This window comes from Cnephaeus nilssonii, assembly GCF_951640355.1.
Source record: "Cnephaeus nilssonii genome assembly, chromosome: 4".
Lineage (NCBI taxonomy): Eukaryota > Metazoa > Chordata > Mammalia > Chiroptera > Vespertilionidae > Cnephaeus > Cnephaeus nilssonii.
The window spans coordinates 79727919-79744977 of NC_137075.1; the positions used below are offsets into that span (position 1 = coordinate 79727919).

General features: G+C 41.7%; 1 protein-coding gene across 1 annotated transcript; it reads left to right on the top strand.

The window, feature by feature from the left end:
• Positions 1 to 4600: 4600 nt before the first annotated feature.
• Positions 4601 to 13531, top strand: AKAP5 (A-kinase anchoring protein 5). Its single transcript, XM_079769578.1, has 2 exons — positions 4601 to 4747; positions 7974 to 13531. The coding sequence occupies exon 2, from the start codon at positions 8229 to 8231 to the stop codon at positions 9513 to 9515; it is 1287 nt and encodes a 428-aa protein (XP_079625704.1). The 5' UTR covers positions 4601 to 4747; positions 7974 to 8228; the 3' UTR covers positions 9516 to 13531.
• The last annotated feature ends 3528 nt before the right edge of the window (positions 13532 to 17059 follow it).

A 17059-nucleotide genomic window follows, 5' to 3' on the forward strand; every position in this document is an offset into this window, starting at 1 on the left:
CAGTGGATAGAGCGTCGGCCTGCAGACTGAAGGGTCCCAGGTTCGATTCCGGTCAAGAGCATGTACCTTGGTTGCGGGCACAGCCCCAGTGCGGGGTGTGCAGGAGGCAGCTGATCGATGTTTCTCTCTCACCGATGTTTCTTGCTCTCTATCCCTCTCTCTTCCTCTCTGTAGAAAATCAATAAAATATATTTAAAAAAATAAAAAGCAATGGAAAAAATATCCTTGTGTGAGGATTTTTAAAAATCCTTAATGTTGATAGGAATAATAAACACAATAGAAGGTTTTATAAGCCAAAGATTATAAACAAAGCCCTAGTACAATAAATAATGCTAATGTTTTTACCAGGTCTTGGAGTGAATGGACCATTACCAATGCAAGAAATTCCTAAGTAGAAATACAATAAGCCTTGAGTAAAAATTCAAATGTTACAAGTTGCTTTTTTCACTTGGTGATAAATCTTGGAGATCTTACTTCATCAGCACTTTGAATTGCACTGCTGCTGCCCACCAGATGAACTTGCTAAGGTCATGTGACTCCGAAGCCCCTGCTCTTTACCATCATTCTGCCATTCAGAGCTCCTCCTGCCAGGTTGCACAGAAATGGACGTCCCACTTGTGACAGATGGAAAACAGTGCCCATTTCACATCTGTTCAGAAGGAAGGAACGATACAAGGTGGAAGAAATAAAGAGGTTAAGAAGGCTGCCAAGCAATTATTGATGCCATGGGTTTTATCGAATTGATTCTTTAATCTGATAAGAGAAGAGGTGTAATAAAGAGGAGGCATACAGAACAAAAAACTGCTGGCTAATTGAAGACCTGAATTCAAAATCTACAGGAGAATTGTTGCCAGAGAAGCTCCAGTGCCTTTACCTTGGGGCTAAGAGTCCTTGCAGATCACTGGCCTCCCTGTCCCCATTCCTACCCTTCTCTGGGCTGCTAGTAATGCCTTCCCTCCCTATATTCGTAATATTACTGACAGATTGCAGCTTCTCAGATCTGTACCTCAGAGGCTGTTGCTATGCACTGGAGATGTATATACACTCTTAATTCCAAAGAGAGACAGCATGTATGTGCTGTCAAGTGAGGCAGACAACAGAATTACTGTTGAGTTTGTGTTGGCTGGTGCAGCCCTAATGGTGCCTAGGAACGATCCAACCAGCAGGAAGCTGGAGTCACAGGTTCCTTTAGTGGGGTGCCAGGGAAGAAGGGGTGGAGGCTTATTCCCAGATTTCTGAAATGTAGGAAGTGTTACCAAAGAGTTATAGACCATTTTTGGTAGCTTCAGGCCCAGGCTGTGGGTGGAAAGGAACCAGGATGGGAGAAATGGTATGATCAGTAGAGATCAGATAAATATGTAAGCTCTGTTTTATTGGCATACTGTATCTGGTGATGCTAACAAGATAAGCTGTAGGTAGGATAATTTCTCATCAGAGGGGATAGATATATTTATAGCCTGTTTCTCATTATATAATGAAAAGCTACTGATGGAAGAGCAGACAATGATAAGGGTAACAGCTTCCTGTCACTTAAGTGAGTTCAGGGATGACAGATTTCTTTCATGCATGAGATACTGGGTACATTTTTTTAAAAACTAAAATACGGCATTGAATTCTTATCATATCGTAAAGAAAAACCACAGTGCAGTATTTTATTTATAGTATATCTGTCAGTGTGTGTGTGGTAGAGATCAGGGATGAATTATTTGTAATAGACCTTAAAGAAATCTGCCCTTTAAATACAAAATCAATTCACCTCTTACCTCAAGCCACCCTTCAGTTCCCTTTCACTAATCTTTTTTTCTTTTAAGAAAAGCAAATGGGCCCTGGATGGAAGCTCAGTGATTAGAGCATCAGCCCATGGACTAAAGGGTCTTGGGTTCGCTTTCCGATCAAGATTTTGTACCTCAGTTGCAGGCTCAATCCCAGCCCTACTCAGGGTGCATGGGGGAGGCAACTAATTGATGTGTCTCTCTCACATCGATGTTTCTCTTTCTCTCTTCACCCCCCACCTCCCTCCCCTCCACTCTTTCTCTTAAAAAATAAAATAAAACAAATAAAAAAAATATGTCCTCAGGTGAGGATTTAAAAAAAAAGAAAAGAAAAGCAAGTGGAGCCGTGGGCGGGGGTGAGGGGGTGGGGGGGGGGTGGGGAGACAGTGGTGGGGGGTTAATGGGGAAAACTGGAACATCTGTAATACTTTTTCAAAAAATGTATAAAGATAATTTTTTAAAAAGAAAAGCAAGTGGAATAAGATCTACGAGTTATTAAGGTGGATTTTATTGTTTTAACCTGTCCCTTATTTTATTTTCAACTATTTCCTAATAACACAGCTGTGCTACCCTGTCTTCAATAAATAAGCTCATCTTATTTTTGCCTGGAATGTTGCAAACTCCCAGATCTAGATTTGAGAAAACTTGGATCTCAGTGGGTAATAGCAACTCAATTGGATATGCGGGTATGGATTTCTTTGGGCTAAAGTTCAAAACTGGCAGTAAGCAGGGTTAGCAACCCATTCACAGACTGGTGTTTGCTGAATGAACAGATAAATTGAATTCTTAATTACAACTAAGCTAGATGCTTATGGGTTTTCTTGTTTTATAATTCTTGTCTCTTCTATCTATGGATTTAAGATCTTGACAACTTGGATGCAGCTTTGCTATTGTGTCCTCATAGTTCTTTCCTTAATGAGTCGCTGTGAAAGCTATAGAATCTTACAAAGGTAAAATATATTCCTGGAAAAACATCCAAAAATGGATAGCTGAGATTTACTCTCCCGAAGATCACGATCCTCTTGAAGAAAGGGTGCGAGTACAGCCGCTGTTCAGTGGTTTTCCCTCCACCATAACAGGTTCTTCATCTGGATGGTGTACCTGGGAGGGGCCGGGGGAGGAGGCAGGAATTGAGCATCCTGCAGGACCTCACAGCTGGAGCTCCCGGGAACGCCCTTGTAGGCAATATTACATCCAGAGCAAGTCCCCCTGAGCTCTCCTAGCAACACCTTTCCTAGGTGTTCATGAAAACAGCGTGTTATCTGTACAGATACATGCTTGTGGTGCTTTTCACTATGGCCAGCAGCTTGTTTAAGGATTCAGAAAATGGCCCTGGCCGGTGTGGGCCAGTTGGTTGGGCGTCCTCCCCAGCACCAAAGGTTACCGGTTCTATACCTGGTCAGGGCGCATGCCTGGGTTGCAGGCTGGATCCTGGGGGCGGGGAGAGGGGGCGTCCTCTATATTTCTTCCTCTCTCTAACTCTCTCTCTAAAATACATGTTTAAGATTCAGAAAAATGTATGAAAATACACAACCTAGCCAGGCAGGCAGGAAGTAGATGCTGCCTACGCCCTGGGCTCTGATGGGACTGGAACCGTAAGGAAAGCCTCTCCACCCCGCCCCACCCCCACTCCGCTCAGTTGAGAGGGACCAGGTTAAACGGGCGGCTAGGAATGCCCCGGAGGGAAATATGGGTAACGTGCAAGCTACCTCACCTTATTCTTGGAAATATTCAAGGCAAAAGACGGGCGGGGCTGGGTTCCTGTGCCCTTCTCACCTCTCTACCCGAGGGTCTGGGCCATGGCCTCTGACAGCCCGTTTGGCAATGAGCCACGATAACGTCATTACACCCAAACCCACTCCTAGGAAAGTGTTTTGTTGTTATTGTTTCGATTCGTATATGTAATTTTCTCTCCAAACAAACGAGATCCAAACATGCTGCACGGTTTTTTTTTTTTTATTTCTTGATTTGAGAGGAGAGAGAAACATGGATTTATTGTTTCACTTCTTTATGCATTCCTTGGTTGCTCCCTGTATGTGCCCTCATCTGGGACTGAACCTGCAACCTTGCCATATTGGGACGACGCTCTAACCAGCTGAGCTGCCGGCCAGAGCCCACGCTGCGCTTTTAAAAAAAAAAAAATATATATATATATATATATATATATATATATATATATATATATATATATTTTATTGAATTTTAGAGAGAGAAGAAGAGAGAGGGAGAAAGAAACATTGATGTGAAACATGGATCAGCTGCCTCCTGCATGCCCCCTATGGAGTATTGAGCCCGCCACCTCGGCATGTGTCCTGACCGGGAATCAAACCAATCAAACCGGCCACCTTTCGGTGCACGAGACGATGCCCAACCAACTCAGCCACACGGGCCAGAGCCCGCGCTGCACTTTTAAATCCTGCTTTTAAAATGTTATATCTGCTGGGTCTTTAAATATTCGGTTTGGGACGGTGTGGGGCTTATAATGAGAATGCCTGTAATTTAAAACCAGATTTTGCTACTTTGCATCTCAGAACATGTGGGGCTCCCTACCCGGGTCCCCTCCCCATCCGCCGGCTCTCTCGAGGGTCCCCCTGCCCTTGCCTGGATGTGGACGCGCGGCCGGGTTCGCGCCCGGGCTGGGAGCTGGAGGTCTGCTCCCACCTGCCGGGTAGACCTATGGCAGGTGGCCCCGCGGGTCCCCGCCCTCCCTCTGTCCCTCCCCCCGCCCGCCGCAGCCCCCAGCCCTGGCCCCGCCCCGCGCCCGCCGCTCCGCGCGCATTGGTGCCGCGGGCTGTCAGTCCGTGCGCTCTGAGGAGGGGGCGCCGCCAGGCTGCGGTCCCACTGCGGCGGGCTGCTGGCTCCGGGTGCGACCGTGGCTTCCCGGCTGCCTGGGTGCCCGGCCCCGCCAGCGCTCGCCCCTCTCCCCAGCACGGAGCAGCAGGGACCCCCCCTGGCCACGGACCCCGGCGCCATCGGTAAGTGAAGGAGGGCGAGGAGGTTGCGGGAGAAGAAGGTGCGGGCCAGTGTCCGGTCCGCTGACCCTGCGCGGCGAGGTGGGCGGGAGGAGCCCCTGAACCCCGGAATCTGCGCCCCCGGAGGTGGCCGGTGTAAGAAGCGGGAAGGTCACTTGTCCCTACGCATCTCCAGCCTGCGCGACCCTCACGAGCTCTGCCCAACCTACCCTCTTCCTGACAGCTCGCCCTGGACGCAGGGGTTGCGGTAGATTTTTCCTTCTTCGCCCTTTATGGGAGGGGAATGTGACTGGGGCTCCTGGCATTACGGTGGTGCAGAGAGCTTGAAGCTGGGTTATCTGTCGCACGCCCCCGGCACTTTCCTTTTTGAGTTTATCCTGAGCTCGGCTCCTGCCATAAGGCTCCTCCAGCCGAGAGAGACGCCTTCCTCCGGAGGGAGCTCCGCGCTGCCGCTGGGGAGTCACTGCTTTCCCGGGGAGTGCTCGCTCTTCCCTCCGCGCTTCTCCGCTTCAAGGGAAAGGGGGCAGGGGTGTTCCCTGGGGCAGTAGTCTTGCGATTCTACCAGGAAATGACAACGGGAACTTTAAGCTTCAGGAGGAATCACTTGCAGTCTAACGTTCTGCAAAGTTTTAATGTCTACAGACTGCATTTCCCCCATTGCGGTTAGGTTTTGGTTTGGGTACTTGTTTTGTTTCTACAGCGTGAGAATCATTCAGATGAGCTTCTCAAGCGGCTGTCCATGTTAGTTTCAAATGACACGTTCCTACACATGATCTCATTTCAATATTTCTGTTAGTTATACATCCTCGGGTTAATAAAAAGTTTTCAGGAGCTGAGAACTCACAAGAGGTGAGAAGACTTAAAGAAAGCTCCAGTTCTAGTACTGATAGAGGCATTAAATGAGGAGGGACGCTTTTAAATGTTCATAGTTAAGCTCCATTTTTGCTGTAAGAGGACTGTCTTGCTGTCAGAGGCATGTAGTATGTAACACCCAACTTTAGGAAATACTTAGGTCATACACTGATTTTCAGAGTTCCATTTCCTTATGTGATTCATAGAGGCAAGAACTACCCAAAGAACCCTTCAACAGTGAAAGATGTGCATAAAAACAGCCCAAGGGATGAGTCCCTTTGCTTATTTCAGGACATCCATCAACTGAAATTCATAGGATTTTTGTTAGATGATCACGTCGGACCTCTGTTCGTTAGTACCATCATACCATTCTGTGGATTAATTTTTAAATATACCTTTGTATTTAAATCTAACTAACCAGTTTGCCAGTTGTAAAGTTTATTGTTTACATTTGGCTTTCGAATTAGTTCCAGAACCAAGAAAATAAAATCTAAGAATTTCAAAAGCTTAATTTTTAAAATAGCAAGAACTCAGTCTAATCTTGATTCAATTATGAGTTGATGGGCTACATAATCTATATATATAAAAGCCTAAGCGATCGTTCAACCAGTAGCTATGATGCACACTGACCACCAGGGGGCAGATGCTCTGACCAGTAGGTTAGCTTGCTGCTGGGGTCGGGCTGATCAGGACTGGGCAAGATGGGCCAGGTACACCCTGGAGCCCTCCCGCAGCCCCTCCCCGGCCCCAGTTGTGCACCAGTGGGGTCCCTCGGCCTGGCCTGCACCCTCTCGCAATTTGGGACCCCTCGGGGGATGTTGGAGAGCCAGTTTTGGCCCAATCCCCGCAGGCCAGGCTGAGGGACCCCACCGGTGCACGAATCCGTGCACCAGGCCTCTAGTGGTTAAATAACCATTAAACATTTTTAAATTATTTGACTAGTGAATGTAGTACAGATTAGCATCTTTAAACAATTCGTTTTTCTGATGAAACTCTTAAAGCCCAGTTTCAGAGCATGGGTTTCAGAAACAATCTTGGGTTGAATCTGAGCTCTGTTACCTACTAGCTGTGTAATCTCGGCCAAGTTGCATAACCTCTCTCAGCCTGTTTCTTTGTAGATGGCTATACCACCACCTACTCACTTTGTAATGTGGGGAGGATTAGAGATGTATATAAAAGTGCTTAGCACTTCCTAAGACACAGAAGTTGCTCATTAAATGTCAGCGATTACTATCATTTGCTCTTACTGACCTTCAACTATGAGCTCATTATGGAAAATGTTTGAACAGCAAATACTTAGAAAAAATTTATACAACTAAATTTAAGAGTGGCGAATCATAGCAATGTTACATTTCCCCAGAGTATATATGAAAAGTAGCACTTCCTTGATGGAACTTATATTTTTAGAACAGAAACCTTATGGTATAATGGAAAGAGCATTGGAGAGTCTAAGTCTTTAGTTCTAACTCTGGCTATGACCTTACCTAACTATATGGCTTTCCAGGCTAACTGTCCATTACGATGCTCAATTTCTTCATCAGACTGGACTTGATTAATCTCAAATAATCTCTAAAATCCTTTTCAGCTCCAGAATTCTTTATTGCATGTAATAAAAATTACACTAGCTTGCTTATCACTACCATGCTTTGTCTGTTTAACTTGCAATTCAGAGCCATAAACAAGTCATAAAGACAGCACAACTAGCCCTGGCCTGTGTAGCTCAGTTGGTTGAGCATCCACTCACGCATCAAAAGGTCACCGGTTTAATTCCTTGGTTAGGGCACGTACCCAGGTTGCAGGTTTGAACCCCGGTCAGGGTGCATACAAAAGGCAACCAGTTAATGTCTCTCTTATTGATGTTTCTCATTGATCTCTCCCTCCCCCTTCCTTTCTCTCTAAAATCAATAAAAAAAATATTTAAAAAAATAATAACATCAGATTTGTAGAAATGATCCAAAATGAAGTTTTAACATAAACTAGAGCAAAATGTATTTACATTGAAATTTTTTTGACAAGGCAAAAGTTAAGCCCCAGACCTGGCTGATATAGTTCAGTTTGTTGGAGCATTGTCCCATGCACCAAAGTGTCCCAGATTTGATTCCTAGTCAGGGTACATACCTGGGTTGCGGGTTCGATCCCCAGTTGGGGTGAGTATGGGTGAGTATGAGGCAACCCATGGATTTTCTCTCTCTCTAAAATCAATTTTTTTAAAAAGTTAACACCAATTTTTATTCTTCAGTCATTTTCAGTAAGTTATAATATGGGAAACATGCCTGGTAGAATCATACGCATTCAATGGAAATTGTCTATAGAAAACAACAGGCTGATGGTGAAATAAAATATTTTATCTTCTCTCACCTCTCCCTTCTCTCACCAGGTTAATCTTTAACTAAAACAAAGCCTATCAAGTAAAGGGCTTTCATGAAGAAATTAAAGAGAGAAATTACAGTACTAGAGAAACTAAGCATTTGCATACTGGAGAAACCACCTCAAACAACTGTATGGAATAAGAAGAAAGGAGTGAATATATCTGGAAGAAATTTTGCTGAGTATGACACTTTTGCCCAGCTTCTTGTCGTAATCGGCTGCTAAGGAAGAGAGAATATCATTTTCGAGAGAGTGTATTGTAAAAATGGAGACCCCAGTTTCTGACATTCAAGTAGAAAGCAAGGATGAGACGAGATCAGCAGAAGTTAGAGCTCAGGATGAGAGGCAGGAGGAAAAAGCATCGATGCTTTGCTTCAAGAGAAGAAAGAAATCAGCCAAAGCAATGAAGCCCAAAGCCGGCTCTGGAGCTGTGGACGTGGCCAGGAAGTGTGCTTCAGGAGCTGGAGCTTCTGATCAGCCACAGCCCCCAGGGGGGACCTGGGCCTCAATAAAACGTCTTGTGACACGCAGGAAAAGGTCAGGTTCTTCAAAGCTGCAAGAGCCCTCCGAGGCCAAAGTGCAACCTGAAGTCAGCGCCGAGGATGCTAATCTTCCTAAGAAAAAGGCAAAATCCAGACTTAGGATTCCCTGCATAAAATTCTCAAAGGGGGAGAAAAGACATAATCATTCCGAAATTATAGAAGATGCAGACTGCAGCATCCAAGTTCAGAGAGAGGCAGAAAGGTTGGATACAAAAACTCCAACCAAATCGGATGACCAGGCAACAAAGACCAAGTTGACCCAGGAAGTAAGTGGAGAGGTCTCACAGAAAGGGGGTGATGAGGTCTGTGAATCAAATGTGAGCAACAGCAGAACTTCTCCTGGAGAGAATGTGATTTCAGTAGAACTTGGGTTAGAAAAGGGGCATTCTGCTATTCACACAGGAACTCTAATCCTTGAAAAAGACATTGAAACAACTGAGGAAAAACCAAGTATCCAGCCCCAGCAGACAAGCCCACTGGAAACTTCAGAAGCAGAACATCAGCTACCAGTGGTTTCTGATGCTCCCCGCTCACCGGCAACCCCAGATCAACAAATTGCGGAAGAAGCCAGAAACCATGTCCTAGAAAGTGGACCAAATGGGAAAGACCATGAAAGTGGAGAGATTGTAGCTGAAGAGATTAAGCCAAAGGATGATGAATTGAGCCAGGAATCCGATTTTAAAGAAACTGAGGTCAGTGCAGAGAAACCCAAACCGGAGGAACACAAAAGAATGGAGCCCATTGCTATTATTATTACAGATACTGAAATTAGTGAATTTGACGTTAAGAAATCTAAAAATGTCCCCAAGCAGTTCTTAATTTCAATTGAAAATGAGGAAGTAGGGGGTTTTGCCGAGTGTGGTTTTGAGGGGAGAACTTCAGAACAATATGAAACACTCTTAATAGAAACAGCCTCTTCTCTTGTCAAGAATGCTATCCAGTTGTCCATAGAACAGCTGGTTAATGAAATGGCCTCTGGTGATAATAAAATAAACAGTCTTCTACAGTGACTCAATTTCCAGATCATGGGAGGGGGAACAAGTTTAATGATGAGTTATTTTACACAATTGTGGCATTTCTTATTCATTAACAAATGAGAGATTTTCATCTGTGGAATTTAAAGGTACAACCTCAGCCCAGAAGTGTTGAAGAATTAATCGTTTATGAAACTCTGCCTACCACTAAAACGCAGCTACTTCTGGATGGAGGACGTCAGCGCAGATCACAATAGCCAAGTGACATAAAAGGAGTTGCTGAGATGGCATGTGAAGATGTATTTATTGAGCACTTACAATATGCCATAATCTCTTTTTGGTCCTCTGATGTCACAGAGCCTGGTTTCCTTCTGATAGTTCAACTCTGTGTACAGGTGAACATGACATTCAGTTTTCAGAAACTTTTTGTTACAGTGCACATTTATCTTGTTAAAAATGGTGAGCTTTTTTTGGTGTGAATGTTATTTATAGTTGTTACACTCCTAGGCAGCAGTCTTACCTTTAAAAACATTGCATTTTCCCAATTTCAGCAGAATATGCATAGTCAAACTTTAAACATGAGTGGTCTCCAGTCTTGCTCAAGTCCCTCACAAAAGCCATTCACAAATGTATCCAACAGGCAAATCATTACCAAGTGCCAAGCTGTGCGAACACAACGCTGAGAGCATTCTCCCTCGCCACCTTCCTTCTGCCCCAAACAGACTTGTATAAATCCATGTCTGCAGGGGATCCTCCGATGAAAAGGTTCAAAACAAAACAAAACAAACAAAAACTGAACAACAGCAAGAGCAAAAAGGAAAAGAGTGCTTGTTACTTTCCATCCGGGAGAAGGCAAACTCCCCAGGTAACAAGTCACCACAGAACAAGGATTCCTGTTGCAGGCTGACTGCTCCCGAGACCTCACTCCTCAACTCTCCTCAGAAAGTCATAATCAGTAAAAATATTACTCACTCCTGACCAAGAATGAGCCAAGTACAAGGCTGAATAGAAAGTAAAACATTATTGCTAAAGCACAGTACATTTTAAATGTCCGTATTCTTTCATTGTGCCTGTGTGTTGAGACACTAGGAAAAGACATTTCACATGGACATTGGAAATTACATTCCTCATCATTTTTTTTTTTACAGTACAGCTAATTCCTTACCAAAAAAAAAAAAAAAAAGAACTTATAACAATGAGAAGGGCTTATTTGCATTTTATTCAGTTACTGAACTCATCGATCTAATCAGTGATTGCCATCCTTTTTGAAAAAGGGATTCCATTTCAATCTTTTCTTGTGGCCATACTACTATAATATACTTCCTTAGCTCTCAGGTTGGGCTTCAAACTGTACAGTCCCCCACTGTTCAGGTTGAGTGACAGTGTTACTCTGAAAGTAGGTAAGGAAGGAAGAGCTTTCACTAGAGTTGTGTACAGTGTTTGCTAAAGAGCATTTGTACATTCCTAGAAAAGAAGAATGTACAGTAGATGATTTTAAATGATCTTGTGACTTCCTGAATTATTTATGGACTGCATATAGGAAGTATGTGCTCATTTGTCCCGTAGAATCTTCTTTCTTTCTTCCTGTAAGTACATGTTGAGACTTCTGGCAGAAGAACCTAATCTGACTTTGGAACTGAACTATTATCAGTAAGATTCTTTGCTGAAAAGCATGCAGATTTTCCTACCTTCATGCTTGTAAACTTGGGGGGAACCCACCCAAATCCTTCAGTTCAACAAGACGAAAAGTGGATCTTTCAAAACACATGACTCAAAACACCAATTTCTTTTATTTGTCTAACTTTTAAACATTTTTTTTAAAAGATGGCTGAGTCATCCTCCCTAAAAATATTTCTTTTTAGTTCACTATATGTGGTGCTAATGGACGTGGACAGCTCCCAGCAAATATCATATATTTAAAAGTGAACAATTTAAAAAACCTGACTACAGTTGGTACATTTTACAGTGTTTTGAAGAATCCTGCCTTCATTTACTGCAAGATGGCTCAAGCCAATACCTTGCATTGTAAGTTTTTAATCTCTCATAATTGAGCAAAAAGTACACCACTTAGTTATTGAAAATATTTTGAAAGGTTTAGGTGTATTTATTTGGGAGTTTTAAAACTGGATACTAGGTAAATATATGTAATGAACTTCTTTTTGTTAAGAAAGTAACCTTTTATCTAGTGCTGTGTTTCTCATCCCCACACTGTTGTTTGATATATATTTTTATTAGAATATTATAATGGATTGTTTTTATGATGAGTGTACTCTACTTGCACTCATTCTTAAGTGGTTTCTCCTCAATCTTTGCTACTGAAAATATCTGGTGAATTAATAAGTAGGATTCCAGTTTGAAAAAGAAATCAAGACATTAATTGGTTTCAACCTGATTATATCTTCCACGTGCAACATCCTACTACAGTGAATTCTAAGGTGATCCAAATTGTTTTGTTGTTATAGAAATCATTAGGAATCAGATGACTTAGAAATCTCTCAAAACTTTTTATTATAATGGTATTTTAAGCAATTTGACTGTATATGTAAGACATTAAATGAATATAAATAGGTTCTTATTCATTCACAATCCTTTAACAATGTTAACATGATCATTTAAAAGGCAATTTATAGCACATTTTCATTTAAATTTGCTGTGGTCGAAGTGTTGTCTTTAGTGAACATTTATTAATTAGTGGGATTCAGTTTCTCTTTGAACTCAGAAGTTTTTAAGCTGGTTGGCTTACTGGATGCTTGTTAAGTTTTCAGCATTATCTTCCCCCTTTTAAGAATCAAGTGTTAATTCACTTTGCTTTACAACCCAGAGAATATGAAAACTCTCCTCTATTTTATGTAGCATTATTCACTTAATATTTCCTTACAGAACTTTATAGGACATAAAAATAGCACCTGGTAACACTTAGGTAAAGGTAGCAGAAAACAAAAGAACTTTCAAGCAGAAATTATGTTCCCTGCCACCTCCTCCACTTCAACGAATAATAAACACGTGGCACACATGGAGTTCTTCAGAAAAACTCTGCATCATTTTCTTCCAAGGTAATCTATTTGACAGCTCGGAGTCTGTGATGATCTTAATTGGTCTACTATTTAGTGGAGTCTTAGAAACTCTGCTTTATTTCTGAGAGACTGTTTTTTCACCATTATGTGCGAATAGCCTTCCCACTAAAGGCTTTTAAAGATAGGGATCCTAACAGGGCATGCAATTCTGAGTTAACTTCATAAATTTCTAACTTCAAGTTGCCTTATTTTTTGCAGTTAAGAAATACGTTTTTCAGGGTTAATAGCAGAATTTTTTTAAAAAATTGTGAAACTTTAGAATCCCATTGTTTGAAAAGATCCTTTTAATGTCAACTTTATTCAACTATGTAAAAGTCTTTCTAATTTTATCTGACACTTAATACATCAGTTGACTTTCCTGCCCATCATTTAAGGTTTAGAATTCTTTACAAATTCCTGTGTTTTATTGTATGACATGAAGTTTCTTATTTTACAGAATTCAAGATTTCAATGCATAGATTTTATGGTACATTTTTAAAAAGTAGTGATCTCTATTTAGTTATAAAAATGTAACAGAAGGAAACTACATCAAATTTAGATGTCCCGATTAAGTTCAATTTGATGCAACATGTGTTGGGTATAACATATGCCAAACACTTTGACAAAGGGGACAGGCTGCCTGCCCTCAAAGAGCATTGTTAACCAAGGGAGCAGTACCAACAGCCCCTGGGACAGGCGTGAAGGCAGAGAGCCCAGGTAATGAATGCAGCAGTACAAGTCCCACGGAGGGGAGAATAAAGAGAAAAACAATTTTATCTGGGGTGGGAGGTGGTCATAGAAATACAGGGGCAGCTTGAAAGCATTCCGTTTCTAACTAGTTAAACGGTATATTCCTTCTGGTTTGTGAGCAGGTGCAGAAAAATGCCTGCATAATGTTACATATTTATAGTAGTTCTTTGTCTGTAAAACGTTAAGTGGGTGAGCTGTTATAAAAAGTTCCATATTGTATTTCTCATTAAAATTAGTACTATATTACTGTGGATCAGATGCTAATATTCAAGAAACAATCCTCTAGTAAAAAGGTTTCAACCTGAATTAATACGTGTACTGACTGTTAATATAGAATAAATGTCATAATGGCTCATGTTTATTTTACTTATTCAAATCTTTGAAGAGAAGCATGGTATATTACTTTCATTTCCTGAAACTGTGAAGATCACACTGATGAAAATACTGAGTTTACACTACAAACAAGTTCTCTGCTGATTGGGTGTGGGACAGACTTTACAATGACATGCCTTGAAAGAGCCCACCGCCAGCAAAGACACAAACACCTAAACCTTGAATTCAGTTTCATTGACCTGATTCCATGGAAAGGGCGATTCTGACTGGTGTCTCCTATGAATTTGACAGAGGTGTACTTGTTTTCATCACCTCTTGCTATATTCATTGTTCCTACTTTATATTAAACTACAAATTGTTAATCATCTTTATGGCTTTCTAAATAACGAAGCAATCTTGACGTGACAATGCTTAAATTATTAAGATGATGCCTGCTAAAGCGGAGTGTTTCAAAAGTTCTGAGTGTTGCCCTGGCCCGTGTTCTCGGTGGTTAGAGTGTTGGCCCGCACACAGCAGGGTCTCAGGTTCATTCCAGGTCAAGGGAACATACCTAGGTTGCAGGTTCGATCCCTGGGTTCGTGCAGGAGGCAATTGATCTCTCTCTCTCTCGCTCTCTCGCTCTCTCGCTCTCTCACTCTCGCTCTCTCGCTCTCTCTCTCACCCTCTTTCCCTCCCTTCCACAATCTCTAAAAATCAATGAGAAAAATATCCTTGGGTAAGGATTAACAAAAAACAAAATAGAAGTTCTGAGTGTTTCAAGAGTTTATTAAGACACTGATTTTTATTCCCCTCATGTTGACAATCCTGTTTTTTCTTAAACACAGTCCAATAGTAATAAATGGACTCTATGAGAGAGAGTATTTCCAATCTCTGGACCCATTTAAAGTGTCTTAAAAGTCCTAAAACTAAATCTTGCACCAAAGCAAAATATTTCATTAATGTACAAACAGTGTACATAGGGTATTTAATATTTCACATTTTGTAGAATTTTTAATTAAATTATATTTTTCTAATATAAAAGATACTCTACCTTTTGCAAAACTTGTCCTCACAGGCAATTCTAATTTCCTTTTTAGATCTACCTTTCATGCTGAAGTCTGGCGTTCCCAGCCCCTTTGTGAATATCTACCTTTTTATTTTCTCCCTGAACGCTTAAGATCTGCAGGGGTAACGCTCCCGAGCTTAGGAAAGAGAGTACTTGTGTGTCTTTGTACATGAGCACACTACACATCCACAGAAAATCCTGAGCAAAGCTGGCCACAGGCACCATGAACAAGTAAGGAAAACCTAGGTGAGGGGAGGAGGAGGGTGCAGTGAGTGGCCCAAAGCTTGGAAAACTCCCAAACTGAAAATTGTCTCTGTAAATGCCAGCCTATCCTAACACAACAGTACCAATGTCCAGCAGTTTCTGCACATTTGCAAGACAAGACACATCTCCCCATGACTCATTTGGTGGCTAGACTCAAATAGGACTTAAGGTCATATCTTGATCTTGATGACAGTGTAATTATGGAGCAGGAATTAAACCTGTCATATACTGCTCACAGCTATACTTGTGGGCTAAACCCCAGGCCTTCTACTTCTGCACTCCTGGGAAATGGGGGAGGGGGGACTGGGGGCACAAAAGCAGATGCAGTCATTTGTACACTTGTACCAAACCTTTTTTCCCCCAAATCCCTACTTTGCCATCTGTACCTTTAGGTCACAGGTCTGGTCAGTATGGCTACAGGTAAGTCTCTGGGCCACATCTGTGATCAGTCACAACCACAAATAATGCAGCTACAGGCAAGCATGCTCCAATCAAATATCATCCTTTGAAAACTACAGTGAGGATATTTCACGTGGAATAGCTATTTGCAGCATACTAGTAAAGTCAGAATATCACTTCTCTACACAGATCATCCAAAATCAGAGTACTTCCAGCATGCTCACCAGAATGGTTAGATTTGTCCTGTACTCATACAGAACGCCATACAATTGGCCACTACTCAACTTAGGTGAAAAAAGCCAATCTGACTTCCTGATCTTTTATTGAGAAACTAGTGGCCCGGTGCATGAATTTGTGCACATTGAAAGGAAATTAAGTAGAAGAAATATTTTAATATCGCTATTCACCATTTCTCTATAATAGAAGTGTCAACCAAATTCACGATCGACAATGACAGATTGAAACACACGTGTAATTGGTGCCAGCGAGAGCTTTATATGTATCACACATGTGCAAGTCAACTTAGCCATATATATATACATATACATATATATACATATATATATGTGTATATATATATATATATATATATATATATACACATATATATATGTATAAAGTTAGGCCTACTTTCTGATTTAGCTAAACCTTTTCCAGCCCAGTGAAGCACCCCAACTTCTCTTTCAGGTAACTGTCAGCAACACAACAGTAAATATCAACACGAAGCAGATTATTATTGTAGATCATGCAGGGAGAACAAAGGGTAAAATATTTAACTGCAGCAGTGTTTGACTATAGTCTACATAGTGAGAAAACCTGAAGTCATTTTCAAGGTCCACCATTTCTTACTTCTTTTCAGTCGGGTCAAGTTTCTAATCTTTCTAAATCTCCATTGTCTTGCTAATGAAAAGAAAATAGGATTCTACTGAGTCTCCTATCTACCTACTCCAGGACTTCTGTGAGGATCAAATGAAATGAGGCACAGGAAAATGCTTCACAGACATTGGTTAAAGTGTAAAATGTTTGCACCTGGCTATAAAGCAAGTCGTGTTCCTGGGCTGAAGAAACTCCAAGAAAGCTAGTTGCTAGGGAGAGGAAGCCTGGCATTGCTACGTGACATCATTACCCAGCACCCACAGCGAACGTTCTGGGCTGGGCTGGGCTGTGGGCCGCATTTTGTGCCATGGGGTCTTGGCAGCATTGACTGCAATTTGGTGGGCTGTCGCTCTGGGGTGGTGTCAGGGCCTGTGTCCCATTTGGGGGAAGCCGAGTGTTGCTTTGTCGGCGCCAGGTCTGTGGTGCTGTTTCTTTGTAAATGGCCAGTGTGCGACATGGCAGCTCCTGTGTTGAACGTCTGCCCCCTGGTGGTCAGTGTGCATCATAGTGACCAGTCGGATGGTCGGAGGGACACTTAGCATATTAGCCTTTTATATATATATATATATATATATATATATATATATATATATATATATATATATATATATATATATATAGAGAGAGAGAGAGAGAGAGAGATACCACAAACAGCTTTATCAAAAATTTTGTTGATTTTGGAGTGAATTTGCTTAGAATTATTCTTAGTATTATGGATTGCCTCTATACTCTTAATGTCTGACTAATGTGCTTTTTCTGATCTGTGAAGGGTTGAATAGTGAATGATGATCATTATGGTTTATTAAGCTCTAAGGCTTTTTCATATTGGGTGATCTTAATTTTTTCCCATTAAGATATAA

Coding starts and splice junctions, on each gene's coding strand:
- AKAP5 (XM_079769578.1), top strand. CDS start 8,229: ATGGAGACCCCAGTTTCTGACATTCAAGTAGAAAGCAAGGATGAGACG.